This window comes from Physella acuta, unplaced genomic scaffold, assembly GCF_028476545.2.
Source record: "Physella acuta isolate Inbredline_101_S28 unplaced genomic scaffold, ASM2847654v3 ptg001869l, whole genome shotgun sequence".
In the NCBI taxonomy this organism is placed as follows: Eukaryota; Metazoa; Mollusca; class Gastropoda; family Physidae; genus Physella; species Physella acuta.
Genome location: NW_026733375.1, coordinates 147,092 through 164,324, shown reverse-complemented (window position 1 = coordinate 164,324; position 17,233 = coordinate 147,092). Strand labels below are relative to the sequence as shown.

The 17,233-nt window shown below is 37.0% G+C and overlaps 1 protein-coding gene across 1 annotated transcript in view; it reads left to right on the top strand.

Annotated features, from left to right (window-relative positions):
* LOC131930947 (glypican-6) overlaps positions 1-17,233 on the top strand; it is a 78,555-nt gene continuing 61,322 nt past the window's right edge. Inside the window, exons 1-2 of the mRNA XM_059287630.1 lie at positions 1-437; positions 13,172-13,330. Coding sequence (XP_059143613.1) covers positions 254-437; positions 13,172-13,330 — 343 coding nt within the window. The 5' untranslated portion in view covers positions 1-253. The remainder of the gene's footprint in view (positions 438-13,171; positions 13,331-17,233) is intronic.

Genomic DNA, 17,233 nt, shown 5'->3' with positions numbered 1-17,233 from the left:
GCTGGCGAGGGCTGGTGGAGTCGTTTAGAATATTTTCATTGTGGTAGTAGATTCATACGATGCTGGTTAGGCCTGTTCTGTGATCAAGTGAAAATGTTTTGGAGATAAGAATACCAATGTGTTGCAATGTTGTGTTACGAAAGTGTGAAGCATAATCGTTTCGTTTCCTTTATTTCTGTGATATAGTTCTGCACAGAGGATTAAGTTCCACAGCGAGGATTTATTTGCGGGTTTATTCTTTGCAGCAGAGAAAATGGCCGACACAAATATTAAGATCTCGGCAGCACAATGCTTGTATTCGTGTGTACTATTCATATTCCTCATGGTCTCTGTTACTACGGGCCAAACATTAAACACAGCATGTATAGAAGTTAAAAAAGCTTACTCTTCCGACAAAGGTTTCAACGAGAATGATGTTTCTTTAACAGCAATATCGGGTAGGTACACACATTTATGATTTAAAATGAGACCGAAAATCTAAGACCAAACTTAGTGACACTTCACTAAGTCTTTAGTCTTAAGATCACTTCGATTGTTTACTAAAATTTAAATCTAGTCTTGTCCAGGCTAAATCTAGATCTAGAAATCTAGATCTAGATCTAACTAGATCTAGATCTAGTCCTAAATAATCTAATCAAGATTTAGGCTAGAATATCATCAAGATATCTCGAGGGCAGGGGAAATCTAGAAAATCTAAAATCTAGATCTAGAATCTAGAATTCTAGATCTAGATCTAGAAAATCTAGATCTAATCTAGATCTATCACTAAAACTTAAAATTGTCTTAGGCCTACACCAATTTTTTTTATTCTTAAATATTATTAAATAATTATTGAGTCTAAATTCTAGAAGTTAGATGTAGGCCATGTAGGCCTAACTTAATTATTTAGCCTACTAGATTCTAGATCAAACTAATATTTAGTCTGAAGTCTGAACCAGTTGAAAACCACAAACCTGCTTTCTAGTTTGGTCAAAAAATAAAAAATATAATCTCGGCCTAATGGGCAATAGGCCAAATTAATAAATGCAGAATCTATGCCTATTTATTAAAAAACTTATTAGTTAGGCCTATTATTAGTAAGTATTAACTACAGTAGGCCTATTGTAACATATTGCTCATTATTCTTTTATATAATCTTTTTATATAGGTTTGTAGTTAAAAAGAGGCTTAATTTTCTGGCTTTGATTTTAAAAAGCCCACTATCTAACTTAATAGCCTAGATCTAGATCTAGATCTGTATGACTAGGGTACAATTCTAAAATAGTTATTATAGGCTAATTTAATTTGACCCTTAAGTACTTAGGCCAGAATTTTCATGCTACCAAGTAATGCATCCTACTAGGCCTAAAATATATTTAAGCCTATGAAGCCTACATAGGAGGTGTCGACCTGTTAAAATAGTTAAATCTGTGATTTTAAAAATTTAATAAATTACTAGACTATTTGGAATCACCGTCACATTTTCAATAATAAACTATGCAAAGTTTAAGCTTTGATTAGTTCTTATCCTGATTCAAATTCTAACCCTGGTCTATCTTAGGATTAGCTACTAAAAATAGCACAAACTTTTAGCCTCACATTGGTTATATCATGTGGTTAAATCAGGAATATCTGGATAATACTATGCATTCAAATGTAGTTTTTTCTGCTGAATCATTGTTACTGTTATTATTCATAAAACTGATGATGTATGTCAGTAGAAGAATTTGACAGTAATGGTATCTTAATGTTTAGAATAAGAGTGGCACTCATTAATTGTTAGAATTGGGATCTAGCAATTATGTGATGTGATATGACTATTTCAGTAACTGACATGGTTTATTATATTTTGAGTATTCTAATTTACATTATTTCATCACATTTGACAATCACTTACCTTAAAATAAACATTGAGGCTCATGAATACTAAGAGATATATAGATTACTGGCCCGTCTTATATGCATATTATATATATATATATATATATATATATATATATATATAATTTTTTTTTATGTCCCCAATTTTGTTTATGTTAACATTTCAGCAGTTCCCAGAATTATTCATTTAAAAAGTTACTTGCATATTTCAATCACTTATGGCATCTGTTAAACAGAATTATATTTATTTAATTAATTAATGAACATTCTTGCAAGAATTGTTCACTTTATTTATTTTGGTGTAATAATAAAATACACACTAGAAAAGGTGCATATTTGTGTTTTCACAATAACATACTTTTCAAAACAGCGTGAAAAAATATTTTACACATTGAACATGTATATATAAAACAAGTTAAGCTCAATTCAAATATTCAGTGAATTTCTGGATATATTTTTCAATAACTAAATGTGATTTCCATTACTCATAGTAGCTAAAAGGATTTTTTAAAAAGTCTGTTCATTTTCTATATCTATTACCAAATAATTTTTACAGCAATTTGAGCAATGCATGATTATTTTTTTTTCAAATGATTGTCATGTAATATATAGGCTACTCAGTAACTAATAGCAATTTATTTTGAGTGTCATAAAATATAATGGTGTTTACGTATAAGACTATAAATTACAGGTTTAATGACATTTTTAATGCCCTGATGGTGTTGGGTATTGATTTAGTGATGAAGCAATAAATGTCATTTTCCTATTATGAAAATTATGTCAAACCTCAACTGTTAATATTTTGAACTATTACATGAAAATAGTACAATCAGGAATATATCTTTTGTCACCCAATTAGTCCAACATTTGAAAAAAAAAAAATTTTCACTGATTAGATCAAAACAAAGGTGATAGGATTTGATAGAAATTTTAAAAATAAATTTAATTCTAAAATAATATTTGTAGTAGTTATCAGCAGAGTTATGCAGCTTTTTAAAGGGAGATCAATGAACCCCCATGGAATGTGAATGTAAGGGAGATAGCTACAGCAATTTAGGGAGAACAAAACCCTTTTTATTTGACGTCTGTGATAAAACAAGCATTCTTTTATTATTTCAGGCTGCCTAGGCTAGAGTTCATGTCTGCATGTATACATAAACTTTTTGCAGCTTGGTTATAAAAGCTAATTAGCTGATTTAAGCTTGATTATTTTATCTTTTGAGTTTATAACTCATTATTTATATTTTAACAACCATTGTATAATTTAGACACATCCTCATCTCTTTAGTTCATTATAATTTTATTCCTTAATTCTTTAAACATCACCAATCTTTATTTAATGTTAAGCAATCCCCTTCATTCTTCTTTTTTATATTTCCAATACCTATTGTACATTATCAATATGTGAATAGAATATGTAGTTAACTTTTAATAGGTTTGCCTAGCTATGAATTAAATTCACTAATGGGTTTAGTATGGATGCAGGTTTACAGGGGCTAAATTAATCATTGACTTTTAAGATATAGCTAAAATAATTTCCTTGTTGGTATTTTTTCTGAGCTTGACACTTTTAAACTGCAATTTTTCAAAATTAACTACTTGAAAACATTAAAGAGAACGTTTTTTTAAAACTATGTTTTAATTTAATATTCAATGTGGATCTACTCCATATTTTCCCATGGGCTAAGCTTGAGCCCAGATATACCTCATTATGCAAGTACATAGCTATAACTGTGATTTCCATTACAAGCCTCATTGTTGTCTTATCATTGTTATAAATTGTTTCCAGCCAACAAGTGGTTCGTTTGTTTCACTCTCCTTATCATGTGGCACTTTTACAAGCTGAATGATGCTGACAATTTTGTTTAGATCAGCTTTTTTTTTTTTGGCAAGTCAGTATGTCATTTGGCCAGATTATCTGCATCTTTAGTTAAACTTTAGACAGCTCTTGTTGGATATTTACAGAATACGATTATTTATTTCGCTTGTTATTCCGGATTGTATAATTAAAGAAATTTCAAGCTCAGAGGTCGTTGACCTTTTATTATCGTGACTATTCTTGTTATTTAAAAAAATGCTAAACATATCTCAACATTGTGCTCAAGCTAGAGTAAACTTAAGCTAGTATTATTCTTAATCAAAACTATTTCCTCTCTAGTTTCATTATGCTGTCCGTCTGTTATAAATAAGTAAAATTATGAATGTAGAAAATCCCTCTTCCTCCTCTCCCCTCTCTCTCGCTCCCTCCCCCCTCCCACTCCCCTAAAAAACCCGTAAGATTCCGACCGCTGAACTAGCCGAACGAGCAGGTGTTTCCTACAAATGGCGTGCGGGCCCTGACGTTGAACCCCGTGTACAACTGTGCACCGTTTCTCCCCGGGCTTCAGACGTCTACGTCTCGTCAAATTCTTGTTAATTAATTTTAATGAATCCATCTCGTTATGTCCTGTAAGTTTACTTTGGATTTAATAGGGGCGTTCCCTGGGTAGTTTTTCGCATTCCCCGCCCAGGGCAAGGTAAGGAATGTGTGTTTAACTCTTGAACACACTGCTGCATCCCTAGTCTTACAAGCCCCCTCTCCCTACCCCCCCCCCCCCCCCTACCACCCAGCTATCGCTAGTAAAAAATGTTTTAACAATGTGTATTAGCAAGACTACTAACACTTCCTTTCGATAGTGAAGAGCCAGTGACGACTTTTATGGCCACTGTATCTGAGTGGTGGCGCTATTTAAAGCTGCATGAAATAACAATGCAAGCAGTTTTTAAGGCGTCAGTGTGATTACTAACAACAACAAAGACAATTTCTCTGTTGACATTCGGCATCGTTCTGTCAGTGGGTTGTGGGGGTGAAATATTTTGATAAAACGATGCCAGAAATAATTTTTTTTTGGGTCGAGGCTGTTCTATGGGTGTCTTTGTTGTGAAGAAACGATCAGATTAAATTGGGACGAAAAGTTATTTAACGGTCTTTCTCCTCCTCCTCCCCCCCCCTGCCCTGCAGTCGCCGACATCTGGCCTGTGATCAGGTAAACATTTCGCGGAAGAAAGGGGCTACAACTGAAAATTTAGAGTTGTCTTACCTTGCTTGAAAAAATATTTTTAGATTTGATTTTTTTAAAAGTTTAAATATTTAACTTTATAATTGAAGTGTTACTAGGCACACCGGTCTAAGTGTTTAGAGAGATAATGGATGGTCATGTTTTTTCAATTTGTTAATTTTTTTTCTTTAAGTTGTGTTAAAACGGGGTGTGGGTGGGTGTGTTTGCTGAATGTACCTATCGAACAGACACCTCAGGCAGGGGTAGGATGTTTGCCTAGCACTTGAGAAGAAAGGCCTCGGTGTGCGTACCGAGGACACTTTATTGTAAAGCATTTTAGACCCGTGTGTATTAGGGTGGGGGCTTCTTCATACAGCACTTGTGCAAAGCTTTAGTTATTCTATCTTATGTGTGCTCTCTCTATGCTTTAATAAATTGATTTGACGTTCAGGGCTTTATCTTTATTTCACGAATATATATATATATATATATATATATATATATATATATATATATATATATATATATATATATATATATATATATATATATATATATATATATATATATATATATATATATATATATATATATCCGAAATACATGGGGCCTTATTCTCACACAAATTAGGCCCTAAATAGCCTTGTTCCCGATTAAAGCAATTTTTGTCTGTAAATGTAAAATACAATTATAAGGCGATATTGACCCGAGGGTGAGAAGATATAAGAAGGCTCTCGCTTTCTCTCCCATTAAAGAGATAAATAGCTTTTAAAATAATTGATGGCTGGATTCATCGGCGTAGCCCTGGGTCTACAGGCACATTGGTGTTTAGGGCCATCTCCCGGTTCTGTCGATAGTCTAGTGTTAAACTGACCGGACTCTTGGTTTAACACCACCCTCTTTTCATATTTATAAAGACGAAAAACACCCGACGCCCCGGGTCTACCGTCTCACCCTCCACCGTCTAAATACACCACCTTCTGAGTTTAAATTACCTTAGTATCAAACGATTAGAGATTTATGTTCTAAAAATAGTTTTGTTACCGTCGTGAATACGTACCTTCAAAGACTGTATAAAAATGTTTTAATTCGAAAGATTTCAATCTTACCTCTCCGATCTTTTAACTCACCTGTAAGATTTTTTCTTCTTCATTGAAACACTTTCCTCATCATCAAAGCCCAATTTGAACTCTGACCTTCTCTGTTTATCAGCCCCCAGACAAGCCTCGTGCCTCCCATTCTGAAGTATTTTTTTTTCCACGAGATATTCTGTACACGAGTCTGGTAACAGAGACACTAAGTTTTCTAACCTTTTGAGTACTCGAGGGTAGATCGAGTCGTGCGAGTTTGCTTTAACCTGGTTTATATGATCTCCCTTACACGATCTCCCCCACAAGATCTTCCCTACAAGATCTCACAGTTCAAGAGGATCTTTGTGTCCGTAAATACAGAGCCCATTTTCCCATTTGAAAATGTATCCCCCACCCTTTTACTCTTCATTTAAGTGAATATGTTTTAGGCTACTAACCTGCCAGTGGGTAAAGATCATATGCCTTTTGTTTTAGTAACGGTTAAAATATTTTTCCGTGATTATCAAAAACTAAAAATAAATAATAAATATATTGTGCTATATTTTCTCTTTCTTCTGTTGTGTCTGATTAGCAACGTGAAACATTTTCTTGATATGTGTTGAACACCTGCCTCTTTAGACGGGCATTATTCTTACGTTTTGTGGGTAAATATTTTTTTCGCGTGATTTATTTTCTTAAAGTTCATAAAGGCTCCTTCTGACCCACATCAACAGTAATAAAAGGGTGTTTAAAAAAGCAATTCTTCGATGTTGTTATAGTACGAATTCACTGTGATCGTTGTTACCTAATCCAAACAGTATTGAATCACATAAGTTTTAGATTTAAAATTATCTGGTATATTTTCGCATCGAAAAAAATCAACTTGATAACTGTCATACGTCCGTTTTTATTTTATTTAAATAAACGATTTGATTAAATAAAATAGCACATGAGACAGAAAACAACGCGCATTTTTTAACACGTTTTTATTAACTCAGCTTCGCGTGGATGTGTTTGTTGTTAAAATTGACATCGAAAATTAGCCCACTTCTGATTGCTCTATAGATCTGAAATTTGGCATGCAGGTTACTTTCGCCTAACAATTTCAGATGCAATCATAAAAACTAGCAATTAGAGACCGTAATTAGCTTAATTTAATTACGCCCCAAGGACCATAAAATTGAGGACATGATTTCTAAAGATACCGACAAGACTGTAGGCTTATTGACACAGTTACTTCGGCCCCAATCGATGTGAGCGCGCTGGCCGTGATCGTATAGTGGTTAGTACTTCGCGTTGTGGCCGCGACAACCCAGGTTCGAATCCTGGTCGCTCAAGATTTTTTTAGTCCGTGTATTTATAAACACTTAGTCAATTCATACTTAATCAAGTCATTAGATAAAGTAGAAAATAAACTATATAAAAAACTTTTTTAAAAACCACGTTTTTCATGTGTAGCAACGGACTAAAAAGGAGAAAATAAAATACTTAAAAAAAACTTTTTAAAAAACCACGTTTTTCTTGTGGACTAAAAAGTAGAAAATAACTATTTACATACATTTGATGACAAAAAACGTGGGTCGGGCAGATGGGTCGGGAAATTTGATGGTGAACGTACCCACGTTTTTTGTCATCAAATGTATGTAAATAGTTATTTTCTACTTTTTAGTCCACAAGAAAAACGTGGTTTTTTAAAAAGTTTTTTTTAAGTATTTTATTGTGTCTGCTGACTTCAACAGTATTCAATTACACAACAGCGACTATCTGCTAATCTGATGAATTACCCGTAGAACGCCCCACATTTCTGCGAGTCTGCCTGTGAAAATACGGCGTACAGTATAGCCTAGATTTGGAGGCATTTGTACAACTCAGGCCTATAGTGTATATTTATTTCCCTCGTGATTGTGGCATTACTTGTCTCGTGAACTAGGCGAGACGAAGCCTACCCTCGAGGGCAGGGTGTCGTATAAGTCATTCAAATCCGTCCCGCGTCTGCTACAGAGGCGGGGGACCGGAGAGGAAAAACACCTTCGTTATCTGATGTCTTTTAATTTTTGTTGTTGTGCATATTATATCGTTAATGTGCGTGCTTTGCCCTCGTTACACGGCCACTGTGATGTTGCTTAAAGTTAATGATCCGTGCTGCTGTAACATTTAAAATTTTACCTGTGTTTCTCCCCTCCCCCCCTTCCCCCCGCAATTTTCATTTTCACTCAGCTGCATAGTTACATTTTTTTTCATTCTACATCTGTCGGTTTGTATGTCTTTATGTCTGTCTGTATGAATGTATGTATGTACGTTTGTATGTATGTACAAGTATCGTCATAAAACAAAGTCTAGAGTGCGTTATGCCATTTATGGGGTTGACACCCAATAGAACAATCCCACAATTTACCGAGGAAATGTTTTATCCACTTATTGAATTAATAACGAGGATGACACCAAAGTAAAAACAAACAAAAAATGTTGGGAGGGGGGCGGGTGGAGTGTTGCTTTATGTATGGTACCCTGAGATATCGCACTTGGTGGCAATCGACCTAGTGTATAGCTGAATTAGCCATAACGAGTAACCCAATATTATACTTCTTGATGACATTTTGTCGTAGTTACTCATCACTCTAGGAACAGATGTGTCGCAGTAATTTGTACCACATTCAGACTGGCCATACACTGACACAACATCTGGCGTGGATCTATTTTAATTTACAGTTGCCAGAGTTAATTACAGTTGAACTTACCAGCAGTTATACAGTGTGGTGCGTGAACAATTAGGTAATTGCTCGTTTTTTGCTGAGCCATGTGAAAGTAAAATCTACATTTGCTACTCAGAGAAGTCTACTTGTATCCAGGTGACGTTGCTAGTATTGAATCCGGTAAATGGATTGGCACTTAGTCGCCAGGTGTTATTTATAATGTATACTAGGTGGTCTGTTATCAGTAGGTCAATGTTTAGCTGGTCTAAAGTATTAGTAGGTCAATGTTTAGCGGGTCTAAAGTATTAGTAGGTCAATGTTCAGCTGGTCTAAAGTATGAGTAGGTCAATGTTTTGCTGGTCTAAAGTATTAGTAGGTCAATGTTTAGCGGGTCTAAAGTATTAGTAGGTCAATGTTTAGCTGGTCTAAAGTATGAGTAGGTCAATGTTTTGCTGGTCTAAAGTATTAGTAGGTCAATGTTTAGCGGTTCTAAAGTATTAGTAGGTCAATGTTTAGCGGGTCTAAAGTATCAGTAGGTCAATGTTTAGCTGGTCTAAAGTATTAGTAGGTCAATGTTTAGCGGGTCTAAAGTATCAGTAGGTCAATGTTTAGCTGGTCTAAAGTATTAGTAGGTCAATGTTTAGCGGTTCTAAAGTATTAGTAGGTCAATGTTTAGCGGGTCTAAAGTATCAGTAGGTCAATGTTTAGCTGGTCTAAAGTATTAGTAGGTCAATGTTTAGCTGGTCTAAAGTATTAGTAGGTCAATGTTTAGCTGGTCTACAGTATTAGTAGGTCTATGTTTAGCTGGTCTAAAGTATCAGTAGGTCAATGTTTAGCTGGTCTAAAGTATTAATAGGTCAATGTTGAGCTGGTCTAAAGTATTAGTAGGTCTATATTTAGTTGGTCTAAAGCAGGGGTCTCCAAACTTTTTAGTCCGAGGGCCGCATTAACTATCACATTTCAGTTCGGGGGCCAGTTTCATCCAGGCTTGTCTTTGATTTTTCTGGGCAAAGTTCCTCAGCCATCACCAACAAACGATTTTTCCTTGGACAAAAAAAATCTCCGCGGGCCGGATCAGATGACTTCGCGGGCCGCATCCGGCCCGCAGGCCGTAGTTTGGAGACCCCTGGTCTAAAGTATTAGTATGATCTACTTCAGTCAGTAATGGTTAATAATAACATGAGATATGTGCGGCTGAATTTGACAATGAGCAGTGTTTATTTCAGGCATTTCTTTCGGAGGAGGGGTGGGGTGTCCTCGAAGCACATCTACCCCACCCCCTTAAACGAAATAGAATTTAACAAATATATACTTTTACCAGTGTCCGATTCCCCTCCCGGAAAATTTAGTCCGCTTCCCCGAAGTTTCAAGTGCCCCTTCCTCCCCCCCCCCCCCCCGAGAAAAAAAAGTCTGAAAGAAACACCGAATTTACATATCTCTGAGCTTATTTCCAGTAAAACAAAAAAAAAATGCGTTAATGAAATAATGTAGGTGTTGAAATAAATAAATCTTGGGGATCTCTTTAGAGACAGCCTACGGTGTTACCGCATTTATTTATCAACAGCAGTCCATTTAGAAGCAGTCTACATATGAGCTCCCATAATTAGCGGGTGTTTACAGTACTTGGTGACGGCACAGCCAATAGCGGCGGCCCCGCGGTTTATGGCTGTTTTATGTGTATGTTTCGTTTACTTGTTTAGAGAGCGGCAAGCGTGGCATAGAAAAAATAGAACGATATTAAAGTTTTATCGCGATATCATTTTCCGGGCCGTTCCACTAGTTTTTTTTTCATCGGCTTAAACGGTGTGTTCTGCTATAGATTTTTGGCTTTTTGATTAAGCAACTGGAAAAGCTGGCGCTCAGAGAAGCGATCCGTAGATTTGGCGGGCATTGTTGCTAATGTTTTAGGCGTTTAACCGTGGAGGGAGGGGGGGGGGGGGGGGGATCAGGCGAGATTGAAGGGAGACATGGTAAAATATTCATTTTTAATGCTCAAATGTGGGATTATTTTATGAAGTTGGTGTAGGTATTTTGTGTGTGGAAGGCTGAGGTCGGTAATTATGTCCGCAAATGGCACAAATCATCGTTGTATGATGTTCGAATGCAGGAAGATAGAATAGACGTCACATGCGTTTTAATTATCCCTGGCTTGATGCCTAGTCTTAGTTTTCAAGATAAATACGGATGGGACTAAATTATTGTGGTGAAGATTGAAGATAAATCGACTCCACCGTCGTAGGAAACATGACGTATTTGAAACGGCCTATTGTCGTAATTAACTTTAAACCTTAATTTAAAGAGTTCATTTTCGCCCCCCCCCCCCCCCACAGCAACATCCGCGAGATTTGACTAGTTCAACACAATGTTCATAAGTGATCCAACTAGCAAGTTTGGCTCACAGACCGACCCACTCACGACCCGTTCAACTCACCCCTCGCCAGTTGACCAACTTGTCACTCCTCGTCTTTTGTCTCGGCCGGGGATGAAATGCCACGGACAAAGTTTTCACTTCCTGAGAATAATTGCCTTCCAGACGGGATTCGTTCCCGCTATTATAGCATTAAATGAGACCCGCCTGTCAGTCACTAGCGGAACTCCTCCCCCTACCAACCTTTATCTAAAGGTTTCCACACTCCGCGGCATGAAGTGGTGACGCTTCCCCGTTGACAGGTTCATTTCAATTACTAATTACGCTGATGATTAAATTGTTACTCTACACTTCTCCGCCTTTTACACCATAATTATCGCCTTAAATACACTGTCATTTCATTTATTCCAACACTCTCTCTAATCTTCTCTGATTAGAAAATAATGAAAGGTGATTACTGTGAAGCAGTAACTGCATCTCTTTCTCTCTCTGTATATATATATATATATATATATATATATATATATATATATATATATATATATATATATATATATATATATATATATATACGATGGAATAGTTTCAAACAGAGGCTAAGAATTAATCGTTAATATTATTCAATATTTGGAAATTGCAATTTGTAAAAAAATATTTCCGAATCGGAAACCGCTAAAAAAAATTATGCTCATTGAAAATTCTTTCATCTGATTCTGTTAAGTCAAAAAATCTGGCACTTTTTGTTTCATTTGCCGGAGAGCTTACCCGGAGTGCAAGTTAACGTCGGATCCGTCTGGGTATTGATTGGACGGTCCGTCAAATGCTAGGTGACAGGCTCTCACGTGACTGTCCACAAAGGAGACCGTACCAGGCTGGTCTTAGAACTGCTCAGAAGAATCACATTTTTCCATTTGGGCTTTTGACCCTCAGAACCTTGTTTACTTTTTTTTTCTTTCTTATCGAATTATTCAAGCCCTCCAAACCCCGGTTGTGATATGTATATGGGCTTTAAATATGTATGTGGTTTTGTGCTATAGGCCTACTTCTTAATATTCGAATAGCTTTTCATTAAGTAAAAGATCTCACTCAAATCATTTATGATACAATTGATAGAAACACTACCTACCTTACATGCGTAACATTTCTAGTTATGTATGGAAGTAGCATATTAATAGCGTGAACTGTTTACATTGATACAAATATAGTGGTTGTATAGTTGTGTTAATTGAAAACAAAAGCGAAATGTGGCTGTGTTTTAATTAAATACACATTTCCTTGATCCGGACACCAAATCCGGAGTCCGCACACGGTATCAACAACTACACCAGCCCGAGCACTAAATCTCGAAAGCCTCGTCTTTAAAGAAACAGTAGTTACTCCCCCCAGGGGGCCGAGCTTGACCAACGGTTCATTTTATCTACAGTTAACGGTCAGTTTATGACCCTGGATGAGGTCGGGTCAGCAACCCGAGCTGACATCCCCGGCTGTTTAATGCGTCTTGGTCGTAATGACCAGGGCGTCCAGTGTTCTTGGGGGCCGGGATGTAATTTACTGCGGTATGCGAAGGTCGGAGTTGCCTAAGGTTAACCGGCTGGGGGTCAGCTTGGGTCATAGTACCTGACCTTTCCGCTGCTGTCGGAGAGGAGCCAGTCGCATTGACGCAACGCTTGAGGCTATTCGCTACACGATTAGAATCTACTCATGATTACTGTGGAGATATTTTCTACCCACTCAAGAATTTGGACAAAAAAATAATTCACTTCTGCCCTAGTTAAGTCATATTAAATGCCAGAATATATTAGTTTATTGTTACATACACGTATTTTTTTTTATTCCAAAATGGAATTCTTGAAATAACTATCACAACTGATTAACTGACGTAATTCCATTTTGCTTTACAAATGTTAAAACTCGAATATTATGCAATATATACATTTTTTAAAATAGTTCCCTCTAGCCCGACTAAATTTATAGACTTGTAGATTTATAAATTTATAAACTAATTTTTTTGTGATAAATCTGGTCATAGGAATATAGTTTATTAATCACACGATGCATATTTTAAATGTATTTTATTTTTATGTTGACTGAGTTATCAAGGTAACCCCACTAATAATTGCACTCTCTGTTTATTCCCCTTAGGTGCAGAGTTATCTATATGTCCAATGGCAGAAACATGCTGTACGCGGAGTTTAGAGGAAAAACTTGTTTTACTTAGTAAAAAGGATCATACCAAACAGATGGAGGAGGCTTTTAAACTTGTCAAAAATACATTTACAACTCAAACTAAGAAGTTTGACGGTAAGTCAATTCATGTAACTCTTGTTTCTCTTTCCTGTGCACAGTTGGACGATTCACTCTTTTCCCTCTAGGCCCCTCACACAGTAGGTCAGTTCACTCAAATATTTTCCCTTCTCTACCCACCCCCTCACCAAACAATCCTTAAGAGGTTATCACATATCAGCACAACGTTGATGGTCTACTGTTTCTGAATGTCAGCTACTTGATTCTTACACAGCTTTACTGAGACAAGCAAAACGTCTTATACCGCAACTGAACAATATAAAAAAATAAACAGAAACCATATATATATATATATATATATATATAATATATATATATATAATATATATATATATATATAATTAAAATTAAAAACCTATATTAAAATATAGGTTAGTTTCTGTGCAGTTCAGTACTCCTACTTTTTTATTTTTTAAACGAAACGCGATAAAGGTAACAGGAATACTTGATAATGGCTCGTCGTATCTGTGCATGGAATGCGAGCGACTACCTTTCCGCGGTGCAACCTTATCTTGCCTTATCATAAAACACGAATGTATCGAGGCCACGGGGTCGCGGACCTATGGGACAGATGTACACCTATAGCCGGTGGACGGGCGTTTATCTGTGAACAAGATTCACCTGTTTCATCGGATATTCTGCCTGTCTTTGAAGTCGGGCCCGCGACATGATGTTTAAACTAATTCGTTTAAAAGTGTAGTAAAGATAAACAGCAATTTAAAAGTCACCTCGTCGGTTATTTGGGTCTTTTGTGTATAAATAGGTGGATGAAATGACGAGACCATTTCAGTGCTTGGAGGGGGTTGGACGGGGAGTTGGACGGGGAGGGGGGGGGGGGGGGGGGGTTTGGACGGTGGACTCTGATAAAAAGTATATATTTTCTATATACACTGGTAAAAAGTATATATGTTTTATAAAAATTCTATTTTCATGGGAAGGGGGGGGGGGGGTGGAGGGACGGTAGACCTGTCTGAAAGAAACACCGGACCGTTTATTCAAAGTTACTTTCATGCCTCTCTTCGGGGGGGGGGGGGGGCTAAAGCTCCCCCCCCCCCCCCCGAAATAATTCTACCGCCACCCCCCCCCCCCCCCCGAACGAAATGAAATTTATATAATTTATATAGAAAATATATACTTTTAACAGTGTCCGCCGCCCCCCCCCCCCCCCCCGAAGAAAGTCTACCGCCCCCCGAAAATTTCAAGTGCCCCCCCCCCTTCCGGAGAAAAAAGTCTGGAAGAAACACTGCCGTTTATTCAATATATTTCGTTAGGAAAGCCAGTTCTGGTCAATCTAGTAGGAGAATGAGAAGGACCGCTAAATCTTATAAATTTCGTGTTCGACTGTTTAAAGATGGGACGACAAACGTTTTAACTATAATTGGTGTCGTATTTCATCATGACGTCGAGTCTACTCCAACCCCGTCGTGGTGTTTCTCGACCCTCTCCACTAGCAACCAATTATCGACACGACCTCCGATTCGCGTTACCGGGACGGGGGTAGGTGTGGGTGGCTGTAGGTTGTTTTATTGTGGCGCTTTATGACTCGGTACCGCGGTGAGGGTCATTGCTTGAAATATGACCCCTGTTGACCTCTCGTGATCCGGCTTTCCGAGGCCGCCTCAACATTCCAGAAACACGAGGGCTGTCATTTAGCCGGTGGTACCCGGTATATCATGTTCTCGTGCCCGGCTAAAGCCGGCAGGCAGATGTTGTTATCAGACTTAACAAGTAATGAAAACGATGAGTACATCAATCTAAACTTAACGGCTAATTATATCTAGGGATACCTGTTTCACCTATATAACTGTATGACTATATAACTCATATAAGTAAGATAACTAGGACTAGAAAATTCCACACACGTTAACCTTTTATCACACAACTATGCATAATCTTCAATTTTCACATCAAAACCACACACATCCATCCATTTTTTAAACAAAATAAATCCCCCTCCCCACCTTCACCCGTTCACCGCATCAATTTATCTATTTTCCTGCCCCAAAACTTCTCCCCCCCCTCTCTCTGTGCGCAGCCCTGGCCTCATTATATTTCACCCTCGCTGTTTATTTTTAAATCGTCAAATTCCTCGCCTTCCCGACTCACACGAGAGGGGAAAAAGTTTAGCTGGCGGCCAATACAGGAGAATACAGACACAGGACGTCTCTATAGATATAGATGCTGTGAGTGAACGTGCTCTAACTAGCTTCAACGGGTGCATGTATACCAGTATATACATGATTATAACATCTTATATATATATATATATATATATATATATATATATATATATATATATATATATATATATATATATATATATATATACACATACACTGATATTTGCACATAAACCTCATATTTTACGAATGTGTGTTACAACATGAATTTAACTTCAGTATATATAACAACACTTTCACCTTAAAATATGTTAAAATAACGACCTAATTATGGTAAAACGATCACATAGTTTCTTGTGGGACGCAGCTGTTTTCAAGAAAAAAATCTCCCGCCAGTGTTAACAATCATTCTTTGTTAGCAGACGAGAGTCCAGAAGCGTAGATAGCGGAGGGTGGGTGTAGATTCAAATACTAAAACAACACGCGAAAAATCCAATTTTTTTTGGAAAAAAAAAACACTTTACCCACGAGTTTCTTTCTTTTCGTTAAAAAAATCCCAGTTTATATTTTTTATTCTCCCAATGACGTATGTTCCTAAAAAATGTATGCTGTCTCTTCTTCCACATTGGTGCACCCCCCCCCCCCCGGAACATGTTTAGCAGTGCTGTATGTGTCCTGATGGATTTATTTCCCCTGCGTCCATGCAACTACTGCTCACTCACACACCAGATTCCTGTAGGGAAAAAAAAGAAATATTCAAAAACATTTTTAACGGTTAATAAATAATCTCAGTGGTAATGTTTGTGTTGTGTAGGGTGTCGGGTTGAAACAGTATAGGCATCCTCTAAACTACTTCAACTTCAGCTGTAGCATAAAGGAAATTAGAGTAAATTTGGCTTACACGTTAATTTATTTAGTCTAGGTTTCACTTAACCTTTTAAAACTTTTTTAATTCTTAGACATTTAAATAAAAAGACCAGCTTAATTGGGTTTTTTCCAGTGCTTGTTTAAAGAGATGATGAGTTTTTGTGTGCTACAACACAATTTAAATTAAGTTGCGAACATTTAAACTACATTTCATGTTCATTTACAAGCTGTTTATTTTTTTTTAAACATAAAAACAAGACACTGACATTTTCGTTTAAAATGCTACAGTTGAACGTTTAATCGATTGATGACCAGACCCCCCCCCCCCCCCCCCCCAACCATCTGTACCTGTTAAGCACCCAAGTATTGCACAAATGTTTCCATTTCCTCCCCCTGCCGGCGAGTGAATTTAGTTCATTCCGTTAATTGCACGTCGACCCGTCCAGACCCCACGCACCTGTGATGCAGCACTCGCCGGCCGGCAAACCGAGGATGGATCGAGGGAGTCAATCTGTACCGAGGCTTTTTACATGGGTGCATTTTTCAGCTATGATTGATGGAGACGGTACACACAGCTGATCTAGACGATGTCTTGTGATTAAGTGTACATTTAGCGTTATCAGAAGAAAGCAATCGTTTAATGTTATGCTAAATTTCATGGCGAGTTTGTGGTGGATGTGTCTTTAAAAATGGGGTGGCGGTTTGGTTTAATCACTGTCAATTATTAATTAAGCTTTTATTAAACATTTATTAAATACAAAAATTAAATAAAATATCACTTATATATCAAGTCAGAGGAGAAAAAAAGGGACGAATAGCATAACGTGTAGCGATTCTGACCCCCTAGCTTTCAAGTCACCAAATATGATCCGTAGATAAATGGAAAACTTATTTTGAAATTTTAAAAATTAGA